General features: G+C 46.0%; 1 protein-coding gene across 2 annotated transcripts; it reads left to right on the forward strand.

The window, feature by feature from the left end:
- Positions 1–429: 429 nt before the first annotated feature.
- Positions 430–18,562, forward strand: RLN3 (relaxin 3). 2 transcript variants are annotated; one of them, XM_082381580.1, is made up of 3 exons: positions 430–755; positions 16,594–16,792; positions 17,728–18,562. In XM_082381580.1, the coding sequence occupies exons 2-3, from the start codon at positions 16,609–16,611 to the stop codon at positions 17,955–17,957; spliced, it is 414 nt and encodes a 137-aa protein (XP_082237706.1). In that variant the 5' UTR covers positions 430–755; positions 16,594–16,608; the 3' UTR covers positions 17,958–18,562. The 2 variants fall into 2 exon arrangements, 1 of the variants encoding a protein (XP_082237706.1); XR_014241746.1 differs by lacking the exon at positions 16,594–16,792 and having other exon boundaries at positions 17,728–17,811.
- Positions 18,563–18,659: the final 97 nt, after the last annotated feature.

An 18,659-nucleotide genomic window follows, 5' to 3' on the forward strand; every position in this document is an offset into this window, starting at 1 on the left:
TTTCAACATCCTCTCGACTTCTCGGCGCTCTGATTCATCGGTGTGAATGTTAATCAAAGGAAACTAAGCCCTCAAAGGCAGAGGAGCCCGTCACTCCCTCAAGGAAGCTGCGGGCTAAGAATAAAGGGGTGGGGCCTGTGAGGTCGGACTGGTTTGCGGCCGTAAAACTTGCCTTTTGGTTCGACTAAAGGGACGTCAATCTAGCCCAAAGGTTTGCCGCGCTCTCTCGCTGGAAGCTGTGCTCATGCGCAGCACGCAAGGCCAGATGGGAGTGGTAGTCCGTTTCTGCGTACTTTAAACGCCTTACCAAATATAAAGTGCGAGAAAGGAAAGATCTCTTCCTTCAGACTTCTCCCTTCCCCTATGGGCCAGTTCTTGGCCTCGCGCGCTGACGTCACGGGAGGAATGCGGTGACGCTGCGCTGCTTGTCTGTGACGTCGGCGGCGGAGGCCGGGCTCGGGGTTCGATGACGTCACCGGGCGTTCTTTCCCTCCCCCTATTACCCTATGGTGGTAGGATGAACGTGGGGGGCCGAGGCGGGGTTCGATCCCAGGACCGCGACACCCCCGCCACCATTTCCGCCTCAACCCATCCCGCTCTCCCGCCTCCCCGCCCCATTGGACCCGGAAAGGTCACCGCTGCCGGGGCTACCGCGGCCATCTCGGCCCCGCAGGAGGCGCGCGCCGACCTGGGAAAGGTCTCCCGCAGGCGGGGGAGACTTAATTAGCTGCTTCTACCGCGGGCGATAAACAAAGGTCAGCGTCCAGCCCCTCCCGGGGCAGCTCGGGTTGCTCAACCGGCTCCACACAGCTCCCCCATCCTTCCCCCACTCCCACCCCGAGTCCTCCGTGCCTCAGTTTCTCTAGGGGAGGAGAAGAGACAAAGGCGGGGCTTGTACTAGGGTGAGCGTCTTGGGTGGGAAAACTCAATCATCAAGATGAATAACATTCTAATGAAATATTGCAATATTTTTTAAATATCAAAATTAATGGGAAAAAAATAAATCCATGGTGAACAGAATAGCAAAATTTTAAATAAAGACGGGATCTGCCAGGACTGGGATTAGGGCGGGGTGAGTCATGCGAGTGCAAGGTCGAATCTCATCTTTTGCTTTTTGTTGACATTAATTTTTACTTTTTTTTTTTTTCCTGGCGGCGACACACAGCTTGCTTCTTTCTACTTTTTTTTTTTTTTTTCCTAGCGGCGGCACAGCTGGCCAGGATCTTAGTTCCCAGACCAGGGATTGAACCCTGGCCCTCCGCAGTGAAAGCGCAGAGTCCTAACCACTGGACCGCCAGGGAATTCCCAATTTTGACTTTTAAAAATATCTCGATGACTAATTTTTTTGACACCCCTTAAATTTTGTGTCCTAATCCCCACCAAAGAGGGAGGGAAAAGAAAGCAAAGGCTCAGAGCCTGAAGTTCTAATTCAGATTTTGCTGTGTGACAAATGAGAAAGTGGCTCCACCTCTCTGGGCTTATGTTTCCTAGTTCAACGAACATTACAGTTTCCTCGTGCAAGGCCCTGGCTGTAAAAGTGAAAAAAGCAGACAAGTCCCTAGACTCTGCATTCTACTACAGGAGGAGACACGATAAGCAGTGAAATTAATACTCAAGACAGGTTCGTAAGAGCTGTGAGGCGCTACTATATCGAAAATAATCAGAAAGGACTGATAATATAGCACAGGGAACTATACTCAATATTTTGTAATAACCTATAAGGGAAAAGGAGCTGAGAAAGTGTGTATATATATATATATATATATATCTCTGAATAACTTTGCTCTACACCTGAAACTAACACAACATTGTAAATCAACTATACTTCAATTTAAAAAACAACAACAAAGACTCTTTAAAGGAAAAAAAAAAAAATCAACATTAGAGTGTGCATGATAAGAGAGACTGCTGTAGCCCATGTAACCTGAGGAGGGGGTCATTCGAACTGCGCCTGAATTGTAGAAAGCAAGCAAGCCCCACAAAAGCGAGGTGGAGGGAACTGCAGAAGCAAAGGCCTGGAGACTGGAACAAACATCTGGCAGGGGTGGAATTAGCAAAGAGGAAAGTGCCAAGAGGTGAGGTCAGAAATGTAAAGGTAGTCTGATGATTCTGCAGAAATCCTCCCAAGAACCCAGCAAAGCGGAATATTCCCCCCACTTGACAGGTGAGCAAACAAAGGCTCAGAAGGGAAAGTACCTCCTCTAGGATCATGTAACTGAAGGCAGCAGAACCCAGACAGCCTGTCTCCTTTTCTGGAACTTTCCAGTGTGCTTTGCTGCCCCTGGGTGTGACCCTCGATGGAAGACTAGAAGGGGCAGTCCCCATCTGCTTGGAAATGCTAGCTGAGCCCCAAGAATTAATGAGACTTCCAGGCAGGAGGTGCCCGGGATAAATCCTGACTGGCAAAGCAAGTTGCTCGACCCTTGCAGCTACTTCTGTGAGACAGGTTTGGGTGCCAGAGCCAGCCATGTTGGGTGGGGGAGTGCCAAGAAGCCCTATTTTTACTTCTCACCCATTTCCCCACCTTCCTGAAGTCCTTGAACCCCCAAGATGGGTACAACCAAGCCTGGAAATCATTTCTTCAATTAAAATTACTCATTATAAAACTTAATGGCAGGGAAGGTAGTGTGGGATTAGAAATGCTCTATATTTTTATCTGGTGGTGGTTGCACGGGTATGTAGCTGTAAAAATTCCCTGAGCTCTCCATTTAAGATCTGTGCACTTTATGTATGTTATACCTCGATTTGAAAGTTAAAACGCACACACACTTATTAACCCATTGGAAGAAGCTCTCAGCCAACTCCTTTCCGAAAATGTTGGTAATTAAAAGTAAGGAATTAAGCACGGTCTTGCCTTCCCATTAGTAACTTTTCATGGTCACCAAACAGTCTAAGAATGCCAGCTAAAAAATGTGGAAGGAGAGAATTCCCTGGCGATCCAGTGGTTAGGACTGCGCGCTTCCACTGCAGGGGCCCTGGGTTTGATCCCTGGCCCCATCCCTGGTCGGGAAACTAAGATCCCGCAAGCTGTGTGGCATGGCCAAAAAAACTAGAAGGAATGAGAGAATTAGAACAATCACCATTTTGCAGAAGCCAATGAAATAATTGATTTGGGCAGTATTCATCGACGGGTGTTATCAAACATCAGGTGAGAAGATGATGGGGAACAATGTACGCCCAGGGTTCACTAGGTGTAGGGGTGCAGACTTCATCACAGAGGCCAGACTGTCACCAGTGTTAGCTGCAATGAAACTGAGCATCACAGTAGAGGGACCCTTGGGCCTCCGGGGCCTCCTGATGTGATACCAATGGAAGTTCACAGCTTCCCCTGGGACACATCTTGCCAAAATGTTAAACTTGACTCTGATCAGGTCTCTTGACCTAACATCCAGTTTGCAGGAAATGGGAAGCGTAGAGGAACAAGTTAAATGACATCAGGAAGCAACTGACAAACCCCGAGGGTTGAGTGTGCTACAGGACAACTGTCCCAGTGTCTTCAACGCATCAGTCATGACAAAAAGGAGTGGGGGACTTCCCTGGTGGTCCAGTGGTTAAGACTCCAAGCTCCCACTGCAGGGGGCATGGGTTCCATCCCTGGTTGGGGAACTAAGGTCCTGCATGCCTCGCAGTTTGGCCAAAAACAAAAAAAAAAAGAGTGGGGACTATTGTAGGGCAGGCGACATCATTGACATTTGAGGCCGAATTGTTCTTTGTCGCAGGGGGATATTCTGTGCACTGTAGAGTATTGAGCAGCATACCTGGCCACCACTCACTACATGCCAGTAGCACACAACCTTCCCACCCCCCTCCCTTCGCCAGGTGTGACAACCAAGGATGTCCCCAGACACAGCCAAATGTCCTTGGAGATACTGCCCTGGAGGATGGTGGAGCAACTGACAGAAGGACCGAGGGTCCCCAGGCTGTCTGCCAGCAGAGACAAACATTCTCTCTTGTTTAAGCCAGTTTTTGGATCCCTGTTAAATTGAGAGAACTACAACTTTGGTAATTCTGTTCCAAGTTTTTATATTCACTGAGTTTTGCACCAGATAAGAATGCTCATTGAAGCAGGAAGTTGGAAGCAATGTAGGTGTCCATCCCTCGGGGACTAGAAAGATGAAATAAGAATGCTGAATGATATAGAGTACTAATCTACCAGTGAAAGCAACAAAGTAGCTCTTAAAAAATGTGATGCTGATGCGGTGAAACTCAGACACTATAGCGTTTTAAAATAAGGCAACCTTGCTCCTGACCCAAGTGGCACGAGTGAGAGGTCTTCATGGAGTTTTGCTAAAAGAGAGAAAAAAAGAAATTAAGAGCCATCCATTAATGTGCCAGCGAGTAATGAAATAAGAATCTGGCACTTGGTGCATTGAAATGCAAACAAGATGTCCTTCTGTTATGCTGGAAATTCATCTTAAAAGCCTGTGCATTTCTGCTTATTAAACACGAGGTGTAGTGAATGATTAGCAGGCTGGTTCTTCTTCTTCTTTTTTTTTTAATTTATTTAATTTATTTATTTTTGGCTGCGTTGGGTCTTCGTTGCTATGCGCAGGCTTTCTCTAGTTGTGGTGAGCAGGGGCTACTCTTCATTGCAGTGAGCGGGCTTCTCATTGCGGTGGCTTCTCTTGTTGCGGAGCACAGGCTCTAGGCACGCGGGTTTCAGTAGTTGTGGCACGCAGGCTCAGTAGTTGTGGCTCGCGGGCTCTAGAGCGCAGGCTTAGTAGCTGTGGCGCACGGGCTTAGTTGCTCCGCAGCATGTGGGATCTTCCCGGACCAGGGCTTGAACCCATGTCCCCTGCATTGGCAGGTGGATTCTTAACCACTGCGCCACCAGGGAAGCCCAGGGTGGTTCTTCTAACTTTTCAAACTATGTACACAGTAGGGTAAAAGAAATATATATATATATATATGTTTGATATATAAACACTGCAGATATATCCATGAATTTGATGCGTGAAGACAATCTTCACGCATGGAAACCTATTTCTGGAGGCACTGAAAAGAAGATTTGTAAAAGAAAGGAATGGACTGAGATTTAAAAATAACAAAGATCTGAGAGACAATGCCCTAAATACTTGGGCTTTTAGAGAAAATGCTTGGGGTGCATGCATATCTACATGAACCTGTGTCAACCTATTCCCCGTCCCCCCAAATCCCACCCCCAGTGGAAAGACAACTTTTTGTTGGGAGGAGGCTGAAGGAAAGAAGTTAATAAATGCTTTCAATCTGGTTAAAAAAAGAAAAAAAAAGGCAACAAAATAAACAAAAAATCCCACAATGTATCACTGAAAAGGATACAGATGGAGATCTAGTATACAATGTCATTTTGAAAATTACAACATACTTGTATAAACATGTAAAGTAAAAGTATAAACATACAAAATGATACATCCTATTATTTAAGAATATCTACCAGCTTAAGAACATGTAGCAAATGCCTTAGAGATGCTGGCAAAGGTTTGGGAAGGGCAAGGAATTGGGGATCTGGGATGGAGGGGACAGAAATTAAACTGGTGAGGGCTTTGCATGAACCAATGAAGCTATGATAGAATCTGGGGAGAAGCAGGGCTGGGGTGAGACCTGGGTTCAGTGGCAATTTGCCAGGGGGCAGATATCACATTGCAAAAGGCTGAGGGCCAAGTGGGAGGGGAATAATGGAGAAAGTGAGTACAGGTGAGATGTATTTGGGTGAGGAAGTCATATTCTACATCTGCACTGTCTTATATGGTAATTGCTAGTCCTGTGTGGCTATTTTTACGGGAGGGGATGCCTTTTATTTCTTTTTCTTGCCTTATTGCTCTGGCTAGGACTTCCAGTGCTATGTTGAATAGAAGTAGTGAGAGTGGGCATCTTTGTCTTGTTCCTAATCTTAGAGGAAAAACTTTCAGTGTTGAGTATGATGTTAGCTGTGGGCTTGTCATATATGGCCTTTGTTACATTAAGTACATTTCCTCTGAATAGCAGTTTGCTGAGAGTTTTTATCAGGAAAGGATATTGAATTTTGTCAGATATTTTTTCTGCATCTTTTGAGATGATCACATGATTTTTATCCTTCATTTTGTTAATGTGGTTTATCACACTGATTAATTTACAGGTGTTGAACCTCCTTGCATCCCTAGAATAAATCCCACTTGATCGTGGTGTATGATCCCTTTAATGTATCGTTGAATTTGATTTGCTAATTTTTTTTTTTTTTTGGCCGAGCTGCAGGGCATGCAGGATCTTGGTTCCCTGACCAGGGGTCGGACCCTAGCCCCTGCAGTGGAAGCTCAGAGTCTTAACCACTGGACCACCAGGGAAGTCCCTGATTTGCTAATATTTTGTTGAGAGTTTTTGCATCTAGCTTCATCAGGGATATTGGCCTGTAATTTTCCATGTGGCTATTAAAACTTAAAGAAACTAAAATAAAATACAATGAAGAATTCAGTTCCTCAGTCTCACAGGAAACATTTTAAGCACTCAACAGCCGCATGTAGCTAGTGACTACTGTATGGGAAAACACATTCTCATCATCAGAGAAAGTGCTATTGGCCAGCACTGCTCTAAACCAACCCTAAACAGATATTTCAGAGACTCAGGGAAATGTTAACATTCGCTTTGGTGTAAGATGATACTGAAGAATGATTGTATATTTTGTTAGGTGTGAAAATGGCATCATATTATGTAGGAAAATGTGTGTTGTAGTATTTAGAGATGAAAAATGGTGTCAATAAGGTTGAAAAGAGATGGTGTGTTTAAAGTACCTAGGACAAAGCCAGACATGTAGCAAATCCTCAATAAATGTTAGTGGTCAGTAATCTTAAGAGTTTAGAGAAATGACAAATTGGGAAAAAATATTTACTACACATTTCATAACCATATGGTAAGCTTCCTTAACGTATAAGAACTGCTAGGGGAGTTCCGGTGGCCTAGTGGTTAGGATTCCGGGCTTTCACTGCCGTGGACCGGGTTCAGTCCCTGGTCAGGGAACTGAGATCCTGCAAGCTGCTGGAGCGGCCAACAAAACAAAACAAAACAAGGGACTTCCCTGGTGGTGCAGTGGTTAAGAATCCGCCTGCCAATGCAGGGGACACAGGTTCGAGCACTGGTCTGGGAAGATCCCACATACCACGGAGCAACTAAGCCTGTGCACCACAACTACTGAGCCCGCGTGCCACAACTACTGAAGCCTGTGCGCCTAGAGACCGTGCTCTGCGACAAAGAGAAGACACCTCAGTGAGAAGCCCACGTACTGCAATAAAGAGTATACCCTGCTTGTGGCAGCTAGAGAAAGTCGGCTCGTAGCAACCAAGACCCAACGCAGCCAAAAATAATTAATTAATTTTTTAAAAAAAGAAACAAAAATTTAAAAAAAAACCAACTCCTAGAAATCAGGAAGGAAAAGATCAGCAACCTAAAAGAATAATGGACAAGGAAGGTGACCAGAGAGGAAAAAGAAAACTATAAATAGCTCTTAAACACATGGAAATATGGAAACATGTTCCATCTTGCTTGTGGTTAGGCAAATGCAAATTTTCTCTACTCTGAGATACCATTTTTCACTTGTTCTTTTGGCAAAAATCCAAAGTTTGATAATATTCTGTTGGTGAAGCTGAAGGGAAACAGGACTCTCATCCATTGCTGGAGGGAGTGTGAATTAATCTAACCCTCAAGGAAGGAAATTTGGTAATATCTGTAAAAATTACAAATGCACATAATCTTCGAGCCAGAAATCTCACATTGCAGAATTTATATACAGATACACTTGCATATGTGTGAAATGACATTTGTGCAAGGTTCTTCACTGCAGTGTTAACCTAAGAACAAACAAATGAAAAAAATGTCTGTCTCTGGCAGTGAAATTAACTATGGGGTATCTACATGGCAAAATACTATCCGGCTGTAGAAAATGACAAGGGTGCAAAGAGAGCTTTGGAAAGGGGAGCACTCCAGCATTTGTTGTTAAGTTGGGGCGGGGGTGGAGGAGGAAGGTGCAGAAGAATATGTAAAACATGTTACCTTGAACTGAAATTCTGACACATTCTACCACATGGATGAACCTTGAACGATTATGCTAAATGCAAGAATCTAGACACAAAAGGGAAAGTCCTGTATCGTTCCAATTTGCAATGTACCTTGAATAAGCAAATTCATAGAGACAAAAAGTAGAATGGTGGTTACCAGGAGCTGGGAGAGGGAGAAATGGGGAGTACCTGTTTAACTGGGTACAGAGTTTCAGTTTGGGAAGATGAAAAATTTCTGGAGATGGATGATGGTGATAGTTGCATGACAATGTGAATGTACTTAATGCCACTGAACTTTATACTTAAAAATGGCTAAAATGGTATATTTTATGTTATATATATTTTACCACAATAAAAAACCCAACATTTTAATGCTACCTTTAATGTAAAAGCAGGTGTGTGTGTGTTGGAGGGGGTGGGGGAATAAGGACTTGTATTCATATTTCTTTTCATATGTGCACAGAAATTCCAGAAAGATACTCAGGAAATCAAGAGCAGTGGGTTACCTGTGGGGGAAGAGAGGGGAACTAAGACTTGGGAGGGAGATACTGCAGCATAAACCTTATACTTTTCGTTTTCTGAAGCCCATGAATGTATTAACTGTTCAAAAATAAAAGGACTTCTCTGGTAGTCCAGTGGGTAAGACTCCACACTCCCAATGCAGGGGGCCCAGGTTTGATCCCTGGTCGGGGAACTAGATCCCGCATGCATGCCACAGCTAAGAGTTCACATACCACAACTAAGAAGTCCGCATGCCGCAACTATGACCCCGCATGCCGCAACTATGACCCCGCATGCCGCAACTAAAAGATCCCACATGCTGCAAATAAGACCTGGCACAGCCAAAAATTAAATAAAGAAAGAAAGAAAAATAAATAAAATTAGTTAACGAATTAGGAGAATGGCTTTATTTAGGATGGATTGGTAAGATTTGAGTGCTTTTTTTTTAAAGATCTGGGTTGTAGGTGTTTTTTTTAATATAAATTTATTTATTTATTTTTGGCTGTGTTGGGTCTTCGTTGCTGTGCGCGGGCTTTCTCTAGTTGCGGCGAGCGGGGGCTACTCTTCGTTGTGGTGCGCGGGCTTCTCATTGCGGTGGCTTCTCTTGTTGTGGAGCACAGGCTCTAGGCGCACGGGCTTCAGTAGTTGCGGCACGTGGGCTCAGTAGTTGTGGCTCACGCTCTGGACTGCAGGCTCAGTAGTTGTGGCACACGGGCTTAGTTGCTCCGTGGCATGTGGGATCTTCCCGGACCAGGGCTCAAACCCGTGTCCCCTGCATTGGCAGGCAGATTCTCAACCACTGCGCCACGAGGGAAGTCCCTTAAGTGCATTTTTATGCTGCCCATGATAATGGTGGTGATGATGATGTTGATGACAGTAACAATAATGATATTGGTAGCAGGTAACATTTCCCAATTCTTATATATTAGTTTCCTATGGCTGCTGTAACAGTTCACCACAACTGGGTGGCTTCCAGCAGTGGAAATTTATTCGCTCACAGTTTTGCAGGCCAGAAGTCCGAAATCAAAGTGTCAACAGAGCCGTGGCTCCCTGCCAAGGCTCTAGGGGAGGATCTTTTGCTCTCTTGCAGCTTTTGGTGGCTCCTGGCATGACTTGGTCTCTTTGGCTACATCACTCCCATCTCTGCCTCTATCTTCACTTGGTTTATCTCTTCTGTCTCTGCCTATTAACACTTGTCATTGGATTTAGGGCCCACCCATATAATCCAGGATGATCTCATTTCAAAGTCCTTAATTATATCCACAAAGATCCTTTTTTCCAAATAAGATCACGTTCACAGGTCCTGCGATATATCACCAGGAGGTGATCACCATTCAACCCTCTGTACTTGGGTGTTATGCCCGGTGCTAAGCACTTTACATAATTTCACCCAAGTCCTCAAACAACCCCATAAAGTAGATACGCTTATTATCTACATCTTCCCAAGGAACTCATAGAGGTGCAGTGCCTTGCTCGCAGGAATTGGGATTTGCACTCAGCTGTGATGGGCTCAAAATTCTGATTCTGTGTGAGGCACAAAAGAAGCTTCTGGTTCTGGGACAGTCAGTTAAAGTCAAACAGTCAGGCAACAGATATTTCCTGATGTGTTTGTTCATCAGCAACCCCTGGGCCAGGATTGGGGATATGGAGAAAAGGGCAGAAGGGTACATCCCTAGAGAGTGGCCAGGAGAAGAGGCAGAGGAGGGGAGCATATTATTCATCAGCCCATTTGAAGCAGTACAGTCAGATACGACTCCTGTCTTCTGGAGCATTGTCCTTGGCCTTGGGGGCAACCAAGGCCAGGAGTCTGTCATGAAGAAAAGGACAAAGGAATAAAGTTCGAATCCAAAGGGGATGTGTCAAGTAGACATAACATTTAAGGGGCTTCCCCGGTGGCACAGTGGATAAGAATCCGCCTGCCAATGCAGGGGACACAGGTTCGAGCCCTGGTCTGGGAAGATTCCACATGCTGAGGAGCAACTAAGCCCATGCACCACAACTACTGAGCCTGAGCTCTAGAGCCCGCGTGCCACAACTACTGAGCCCATGTGCCGCAACTACTGAAGCCCGCATGCCTAGAGCCCACACTCCACAACAAGAGAAGCCACCGCAATGAGAAGCCCACACACCGCAACGAAGAGTAGCCCCCGATCGCCACAACTAGAGAAAGCCCTCGTGCATCGACAAAAACCCAATGCAGCCAAAATAAAAATAAAAATTTAAAAAATTAAAAAATTAAAAAAAAAAGAAATAACATTTAATTAAGCAGCACTTACTGCATGCCACAGACTGTTTAAAGAATTTGACGCACTCATTGAATCCTCCTTGTTTTACAGGTGAGGAAACCAAGGCACAGAGAGCTTAAGTGACTTGCCGAAGGTCACACAGCAGGAACTAGGCAGACATGGGATTTGAACCCAGCTCTGCCCATCACCAGAGCCCTTATTGTTGTTTTTTGTAAATTGAGGTGAAATTTAAAAATATATAATATAAATAATTAAATAGGACTGCACTTCCACTGCAGGGGGCACGGTTCCGATCCCTCGCTGGGGAAGCTCCACAAGCTGCGCGGTGTGGCAAAAAACAAAAAACAAAAAAACCAAACAAATAAATAAATAAATTGAGGTGAAGTTGACATAACATAAAATTAACCGTGTTAAAGTGAACAATTCAGTGGTATTTAGTATATTCATAATCTTTTGCAACCACCACCTCTGTCTAGCTCCAAAATGTTTTCATCACCCCGGAGATATACCTGATAGGAATTACTCCCGATTCCTCCCTCCTCCCAACCCTTGGCAACCACTAGTCTGCTTTCTGTCTCTATGGGTGTGCCTATTCCAGACATCTCCTATAAATGGAATTATACACTATGTGACCTTTGGTGTCTGGCTTCTTTCACTCAGCATAATGTTTTCAAGGTTCATCCACATTGTAGCGTGTGTCATTGCTTCATTCCTTTCTAGGCTGAGTGGTATTCCATTGTATGGATGGACCATATTTTGTTTATCCATTCATCTGTTGATGGGAATCAGGGTTGTTTCCACTTTTTGGCTATTGTGACTAGTGCTACTGTGCACATGCATGTACATGTAACATTAAAATGGTCAATTTGATTTCATATGAATTTTACCTCAATATTTTTTTTTAAAAAGTGATGCTATCAGCTGAGAAGGCCCAGAAGCAACAACATCAACTCCCACCCTCAGTAGCAATGAACAGACTCAGCATCCAGGTCTTGGCTTCTCAATGCCACTCTCCAGTGAAGGGAACACAGGCTCCTTGGGAAAATGGCTGATACTAGGACTGGGGCAGGGGAAATGCAAGATGAGCCTGGAACATCTTGTGGTGCCAGACAGTAAGGAAGTACTTAAATATATATATATATATAGAGAGAGAGAGAGAGAGAGAGAGAGACAGAGAGAGACAGAGAGAGACAGAGAGAGACAGAGAGAGAGAGTCATGTCAAAAGAGCAGTGCCTGAAAGAAAATGCTTAGAGCAGGGACCAATTGAAAGAGCTCCCAATGGCTGAAGCTGAAACAACTTGGGCGGTGAAATAAATAATAATAGTATTGAATTTTAACCCAAAGAATAAAAATAACTATTCATGAGTCCATATTGGTATAAACAAATAATTGAACAAGTAAATAAATGGAGATGAAACAGCTCTTCCTTACAGAAGAATTCCAAATAATATATAATAGCAAATGCACACGATCCACCAATGAATGCTAACATCAGTGGGCGGAACGGGAAACAGGATCTTTGCATAGCTTCAAAGCATCTCACTCAAAGCGTTTATTAGTTAGTATAGTTTTAACATATGTCCACAAATTCTTCCATACTCCTCCTCCCAGACGGTGGAGTTTAATTTCCCTGCTCTGGATGGAGGCTGGGAATGTTCTGTTTCTGGACCTGAGGGGTGGATGCAGAAGTGTGTTCAGTTTGTGAAAATTCTTCCAGGTGTGCACTGATGATCTGGGCACTTTTCTGTATGTGCCCAGATCTGTATGAACTTTGATAAAAAGTTCAATTTGTTAGAACGAAAAAAAAAGGAAAAAAAAAAAAAAAGAAATAGACTTAGTTATGTTTCAGAGATTCAGTTATCTGTTTCAGAGATGCCCAGGTTGGTGTTAAAACTAATTAAAAGCAGGGAATTCCCTGGCGGTCCAGTGGTTAGGACCCCAAGCTCTCACTGCAGAGGGTCTGGGTTCAATCCCTGGTTGGGGAACTAAGATCGCATAAACCATGTGGCACGGTGAAAAAAAAAACACACACACAAAACGAATAAAAAGCAAAGAAGTGGTGATGGCTGAAGTCAGGATGGTGGTTACCTCTGTAGGGAAGAAATTGTGACCAGGGATGCGTGGGTGGGGGGGTTGACATCTGTGGTGCTGGCACTGTCCTTCTTCTTGATCTGGGTAATGATGACATGGGTGTTTAAAAAAATTCATTATTTTTTAAATTGCGCAAATTGCAATGTTTTTCACATTTTGGTGGTGTCCTGGAGCCGGCTTATACTGACTTGTGAAAACGGATTGTTACCTTTTCAGGAATTTGGCAACATCACACTGATATCACGCTGGTAGCTTGAAATTGGCCAGAAACCTATAACTGCTATAAATCAGGGCCTTTTTTTTCCCGGAGAACCCATTGGGGTTTACTTGTTTTGTTTTGTTATTTTTTAATACTTTTAAAAATTGAAGTATAGGGGGCTTCCCTGGTGGCGCAGTGGTTAAGAATCTGCCTGCCAATGCAGGGGACATGGGTTCAGTCCCTGGTCTGGGAAGATCCCACATGCCGCGGAGCAACTAATCCCGTGTGCCACAACTACTGAGCCTGTGCTCTAGAGCCCACGAGCCGCAACTACTGAAGCCCGCGCACCTAGAGCCCCCGTGCTCTGCAGCAAGAGAAGCCACCGCAATGAAAGGCCCGCGCACCGCAGCGAAGAGTAGCCCCCCGCTCGCAGCAACTAGAGAAAACCCGCATGCAGTAATGAAGATCCAATGCAACCAAAAATAAATAAAATAAAATAAATAAATTTATTTTTTAAAAAATTGAAGTATAGGGACTTCCCTGGTGGTCCAGTGGCTAAGGCTCCGTGCTCCCAATGCAAGGGGTCCGGGTTCGATCCTGGTCAGAGAACTAGATCCCACATGCCACAACTAAAGATCCCGCGTGCTGCAACTAAGGCCCGGTGCAGCCAAATAAATAAATAAATAAATATTTTTAAAAAACTATTTAAAAAATTGAAGCATAGTTGATTTACAATGTTGTGTTAGTTTCAGGTGTATAGAACAGTGATTCAGTTATACACACATTCACATATATGTGTATATATATATACATATGTATATATTCTTTTTCAGATTCTTTTCCCTTATAGGTTATTACAAAATATTGAGTATAGTTCCCTGTGCTATACAGTAGGTCCTTGTTGGTTATCTATTTTATATACAGTAGTATGTATCTGTTAATCCCAACCTCCTAATTTATCTCTCCCCCACCCCTTTCCCCTTTGGTAATGATAAGTTTGTCTTCTATGTCTGTGGGTCTATTTCTGTTTTGTAAATAAGTTCATTTGTATCTGGAAAGCCCACTGTTAAACATTGCCCAGCACACGACAGTTCCTCTCTGTATATGATATTAAACATTTAAAAATTATTTTTAAAATTATGATAACATACACATAACATGAAATGTACCATCTTAACCATTTTAAGTGTCCAGTTCAATGACATAAAGTACATTCACATGGTCGTGCAACCATCACTACCATCCATCTCCAGAACCCTTTTCATCTGCGAAACTGAAACTCTGTCCCCATAACAATTTTTTTTTTTTAAACTTTAGTCTTTTTTTTTTAATGTATTTTTTTAAACGCATTGTTTACTTTGTTTATTTATTTATTTATTTTTGGCTGTGTTGGGTCTTCGTCTCTGTGCGAGGGCTTTCTCTAGTTGTGGCAAGCGGGGGCCACTCTTCATCGCGGTGCGCGGGCCTCTCACTATCGCGGCCTCTCTTGTTGCGGAGCACAGGCTCCAGACGCGCAGGCTCAGTAATTGTGGCTCACGGGCCTAGCTGCTCCGTGGCATGTGGGATCCTCCCAGACCAGGGCTCGAACCCGTGTGCCCTGCATTGGCAGGCAGACTCTCAACCACTGCGCCACCAGGGAAGCCCCCCATAACAATTTTTTAAAAAATAAATTTACTTATTTATTTTTGGCTGCGTTGGGTCTGCTGCTGCGCGCGGACTTTCTCTAGTTGCGGCGAGCGGGGGCTACTCTTTGTTGCGGTGCGCGGGCTTATTGCAGTGGCTTCTCTTGTTGGGGAGCATGGGCTCTAGGCGCGTGGGCTCAGTAGTTGTGGCACATGAGCTTAGTTGCTCCGTGGCATGTGGAATCTTCCCGGACCAGGGCTCGAACCCGTGTCCCCTGCATTGGCAGGCAGATTCCTAACCACTGCACCACCAGGGAAGCCCCAACTTTTTTTTTTTTTTAATAAATTTATTTATTTATTTATTCATTTTTGGCTGTGTTGGGTCTTCGTTTCTGTGCGCGGGCTTTCTCCAGTTGCAGCGAGCAGGAGCCACTCTTCATCGCAGTGCACGGGCTTCTCATTGTCGTGGCCTCTCCTGTTGCGGAGCACAGGCTCCAGACACGCAGGCTCAGTAGTTGTGGCTCACGGGCCCAGTTGCTCCGCAGCATGTGGGATCCTCCCAGACCAGGGCTCGAACCCGTGTCCCCTGCATTGGCAGGCAGATTCCTAACCACTGCACCACCAGGGAAGTCCCAACATTTTTTTTTAATCCTTAAAAATTTTCCCTGGGGGGAGGGATAAATTTGGAGATTGGGACTGACATACACACACTACTATAAATAAAATAGATAACTAATAAGAACCTGCTGTATAGAACAGGGAACTCTACTCAATATTCTGTAATGGCCTATATGGGAAAAGAATCTAAAAAAACAGTGGCTATATGTGTATGTATAACTGATTCACTTTGCTGTGCACCTGAAACTAACACAACATTATAAATCGACTATACTCCAATAAAAATTAAAAAAATTTTTTTTTCCCTTGGAGAGCATGAGCTCTGGAGCCAGAGGCTCTGTTTGAACCCCAACTCTCACCTCCACTTACTAGCTGATCTTGGGCACCTTAGGTCACTCTTCTGTTTCCTCACCTGTAACATGGAGACAGTCTTCGTCCTAGTCTCATAGTCCAGTGGCTTTTAAAAGTGTGGTTTCTGAACAAGGACCAACTGTAGAGCACAGGGAACTCTGCTCAATGTTATGTGGCAGCCTGGATGGGAGGGGAGTTTGGGAGAGAATGGATACATGTATATGTATGGCTGAGGCCCTTTGCTGTGCATCTGAAACTATCACAACATTGTTAATTGGCTACACTCCAATATAAAATAAAAAGTTAAAAAAAAAATAAAAGTGTGGTTTCTGGACCAGCAGCATCAGCATGGCCTGGAAATTTGTTGCCAATGCAGATTTTCAGACACTCTGCACGTAGGGCCCAGCGATCTGTGTTTTAACAAGCCCTCCAGGAGATTCTGAGGCTTGCTCAAATTTTGAGAACTATTATCATAGGTTGTTGGGAGGATTCAATCAATTAAACAAATATACATATTTAGAGCAGTGCCTGGCCCCATAGCCCATACTGTGTAAGCACTCATTATTGTTGTTATTACGGAGGAGGCCTGGGACCCTAGCAGTATGGTGGTGATGGGGGACTGGCCGTGCCCTCTCTCCCGGTCTGGTGGGGGTCTGGGTTCCTGGTCTCTGCTAAGTGGAGGCCTTCTCACCTCTCTCTGTTGAAGATGACAGTGAACTGGACCCCATCACCCCATCCCTGGCGAAAGGTTATCGCTTGGTCCTGGGAAATGGGAAAGGTCAGTGCTGGAGGGGCGGAGGGGGCCGCATGCCTGCCTCCTCTCTGCTGGTGGAGATAAAGGAGGTTACTTTGCTCCTCCACGACAGGAGGCGGGAGCTAAGATGTGGAAATGGGGGGCCAGGAGGCGGTGGAGGCACCAACCACAGGAAGCTGCCTCGTTGTGCCACCTCTCACATCTCAGGCAGCCCTGTTCAGCATGGCCAAACGTCCGCTGCTGCTGCTGCTGGCCATGGGGGTGCTGGCTGGGGAGCTGTGGACCGAGGCCCAGGCAGCACCCTACAGAGTGAAGCTTTGCGGCCGTGAATTCATCCGAGCAGTCATCTTCACCTGCGGGGGCTCCCGGTGGAGGCGGTCAGACATCCTGGCCTATGAAGCTATGGGTGAGGCTGGAGAGGTGCTGTGTGTGTGTCAGGGGCATTGACAGGACACAAGATGGGTCCAAGGAGCCAGGGACGGAGGTGAGATGAGGGGCTGGGGCAGGGGAGTCCCTCCTCCACCACGTGCAGCTGGGGAGATGGGCCAGGCCCTCAAAGCTGTGTCAAGGCTGGGGGAGCCGGATGAGGGAGGGGCAGCAAGCCATCCACACCAGCTAAAAGTCTGCTGCCACTTGGGAGCCCCATGCCCTGCGTTAGGCAAGGCTGCTCTTTGCCCAACACTGGAAAGTGCCTTTCAGAAGCCGAAACTAAAGTGCTTTCCAAGCCTTCAGGGAAGGGAGTGTGAGGGGTGTGGTGAGTACAAGGCTAGATTTGCCACCTAGTAGGTGACCCTCCTACCAAGTTGCTTTCCTTCCCTGATCCTCTTTATCTGCAAAAGGGAGGCACGGCCCCTGTATCTTGCAGGTTTGTTAAGCGGCAAAATTGAGTGAAAACAGATTAGGACAAAGTTGAGTGCCTACCATGTGCCAGACACTATTTTAAGTTTTTTTTTTTTTAAATGGGTATTAATTAAATCATCTACTCTGTATAAAACCCTAGAAGGTAGGAGTTATTACTATCCCCGTTTTGCCGACAAGGAAACGGAAGCTGAGAGATGATAACGGGATTGGTGCTCAGTCAGTTCAGCTCCCAAACACATGTTCTTAACCATCAGGTCCTCGGTAAATAAATAGTAGGGGAAAAGATACGACAGAAGAGGAAAGTCAAGCTCAATGAGGTTGAGTAAGCTGCCCATCAAAGCGGGAACCCAGGCCTGAGTGGAATCAAAATCTTTAATCCCAAGGCTGAGCCACAAGAACAGAGAAGTAGCTGGACCAGCCAGGAGCCCGGACTCTGGGTATGACAGAGTCCCAAGCACTAACTCTTCTCATCTTTTGCAGGGGATGCCTTCCCAGACGCAGACTCCAATGCAGACAGCGAGCTGGATGAGGCAGTGGCCTCCAGCGAGTGGCTGGCCCCGACCAAGTCCCCCCAGGCCTTCTATGGAGGCCGACCGGGCTGGCAGGGCACCCCAGGGGCGCTGCGGGCCAGCCACGATGTCCTGGCTGGCCTCTCCAGCAACTGTTGCAAGTACGGTTGCAGCAAGAGTGAAATCAGCAGCCTCTGCTAGAAGGGGAACTGAGCAGCCGGGGAGCACCAGGGTGAATGCCCCAGCCCTGCCATCCACCTAACCGGTGTCCAGCTGGGCATCTGCTTCTGGCCCCTCATGCATTCATTCATCAGCGAGTCTCAGAAGTCAGGCACTGTGGACTTGGCCAGAGTCCCCCCCTACCCAACACTGACCTTTGAGCGGCCTGCCTATCCTGACCCTGAGCAAGCTGTGCCCCTGCCTGGCCAAATGGGGACCCTGACCTCTCCGCAGCCCATATCATGCCTTTCCTGGCCTATACTGTCTCCTGCGGCAATGGATGCCCCTACTCTACCCAAACTGGCCACGCTGAGACCCTTACCCGAACTGTCACTCTCTCCTGTCCCAACCGTGGCCACTGTCCCCTGGCCAGCCCCAATTATACCGCTGCCCCATTCCAGCCTTTGCCCGCTCCCTTCCCCCTGTCTGCCAGCCCCTCTCCCTCCGACCTCGCCTGCTGGGGGTTCTAGAGCTGTGGACCCCAGGGTTGGTGGAGGGACCCCTGGGTTCCCTTCATATCCTGGGGTGGGAAGCTCAGTGGGGGGAACGGATCAGAACCTTCTCCAACCCCACAGATTAAAAAATTCAAAAGGACTCGGCAGCCTGTGAGTGCGTGTTTGTGGGGGGGGGAGGGGGAGGGGCAGGTGTCTGCGGAGCTCGGCCACGCCTCAGCGCCGCCCACCC

Source organism: Balaenoptera borealis (genome assembly GCF_965194805.1).
Source record: "Balaenoptera borealis genome assembly, chromosome: 2".
In the NCBI taxonomy this organism is placed as follows: Eukaryota; Metazoa; Chordata; class Mammalia; order Artiodactyla; family Balaenopteridae; genus Balaenoptera; species Balaenoptera borealis.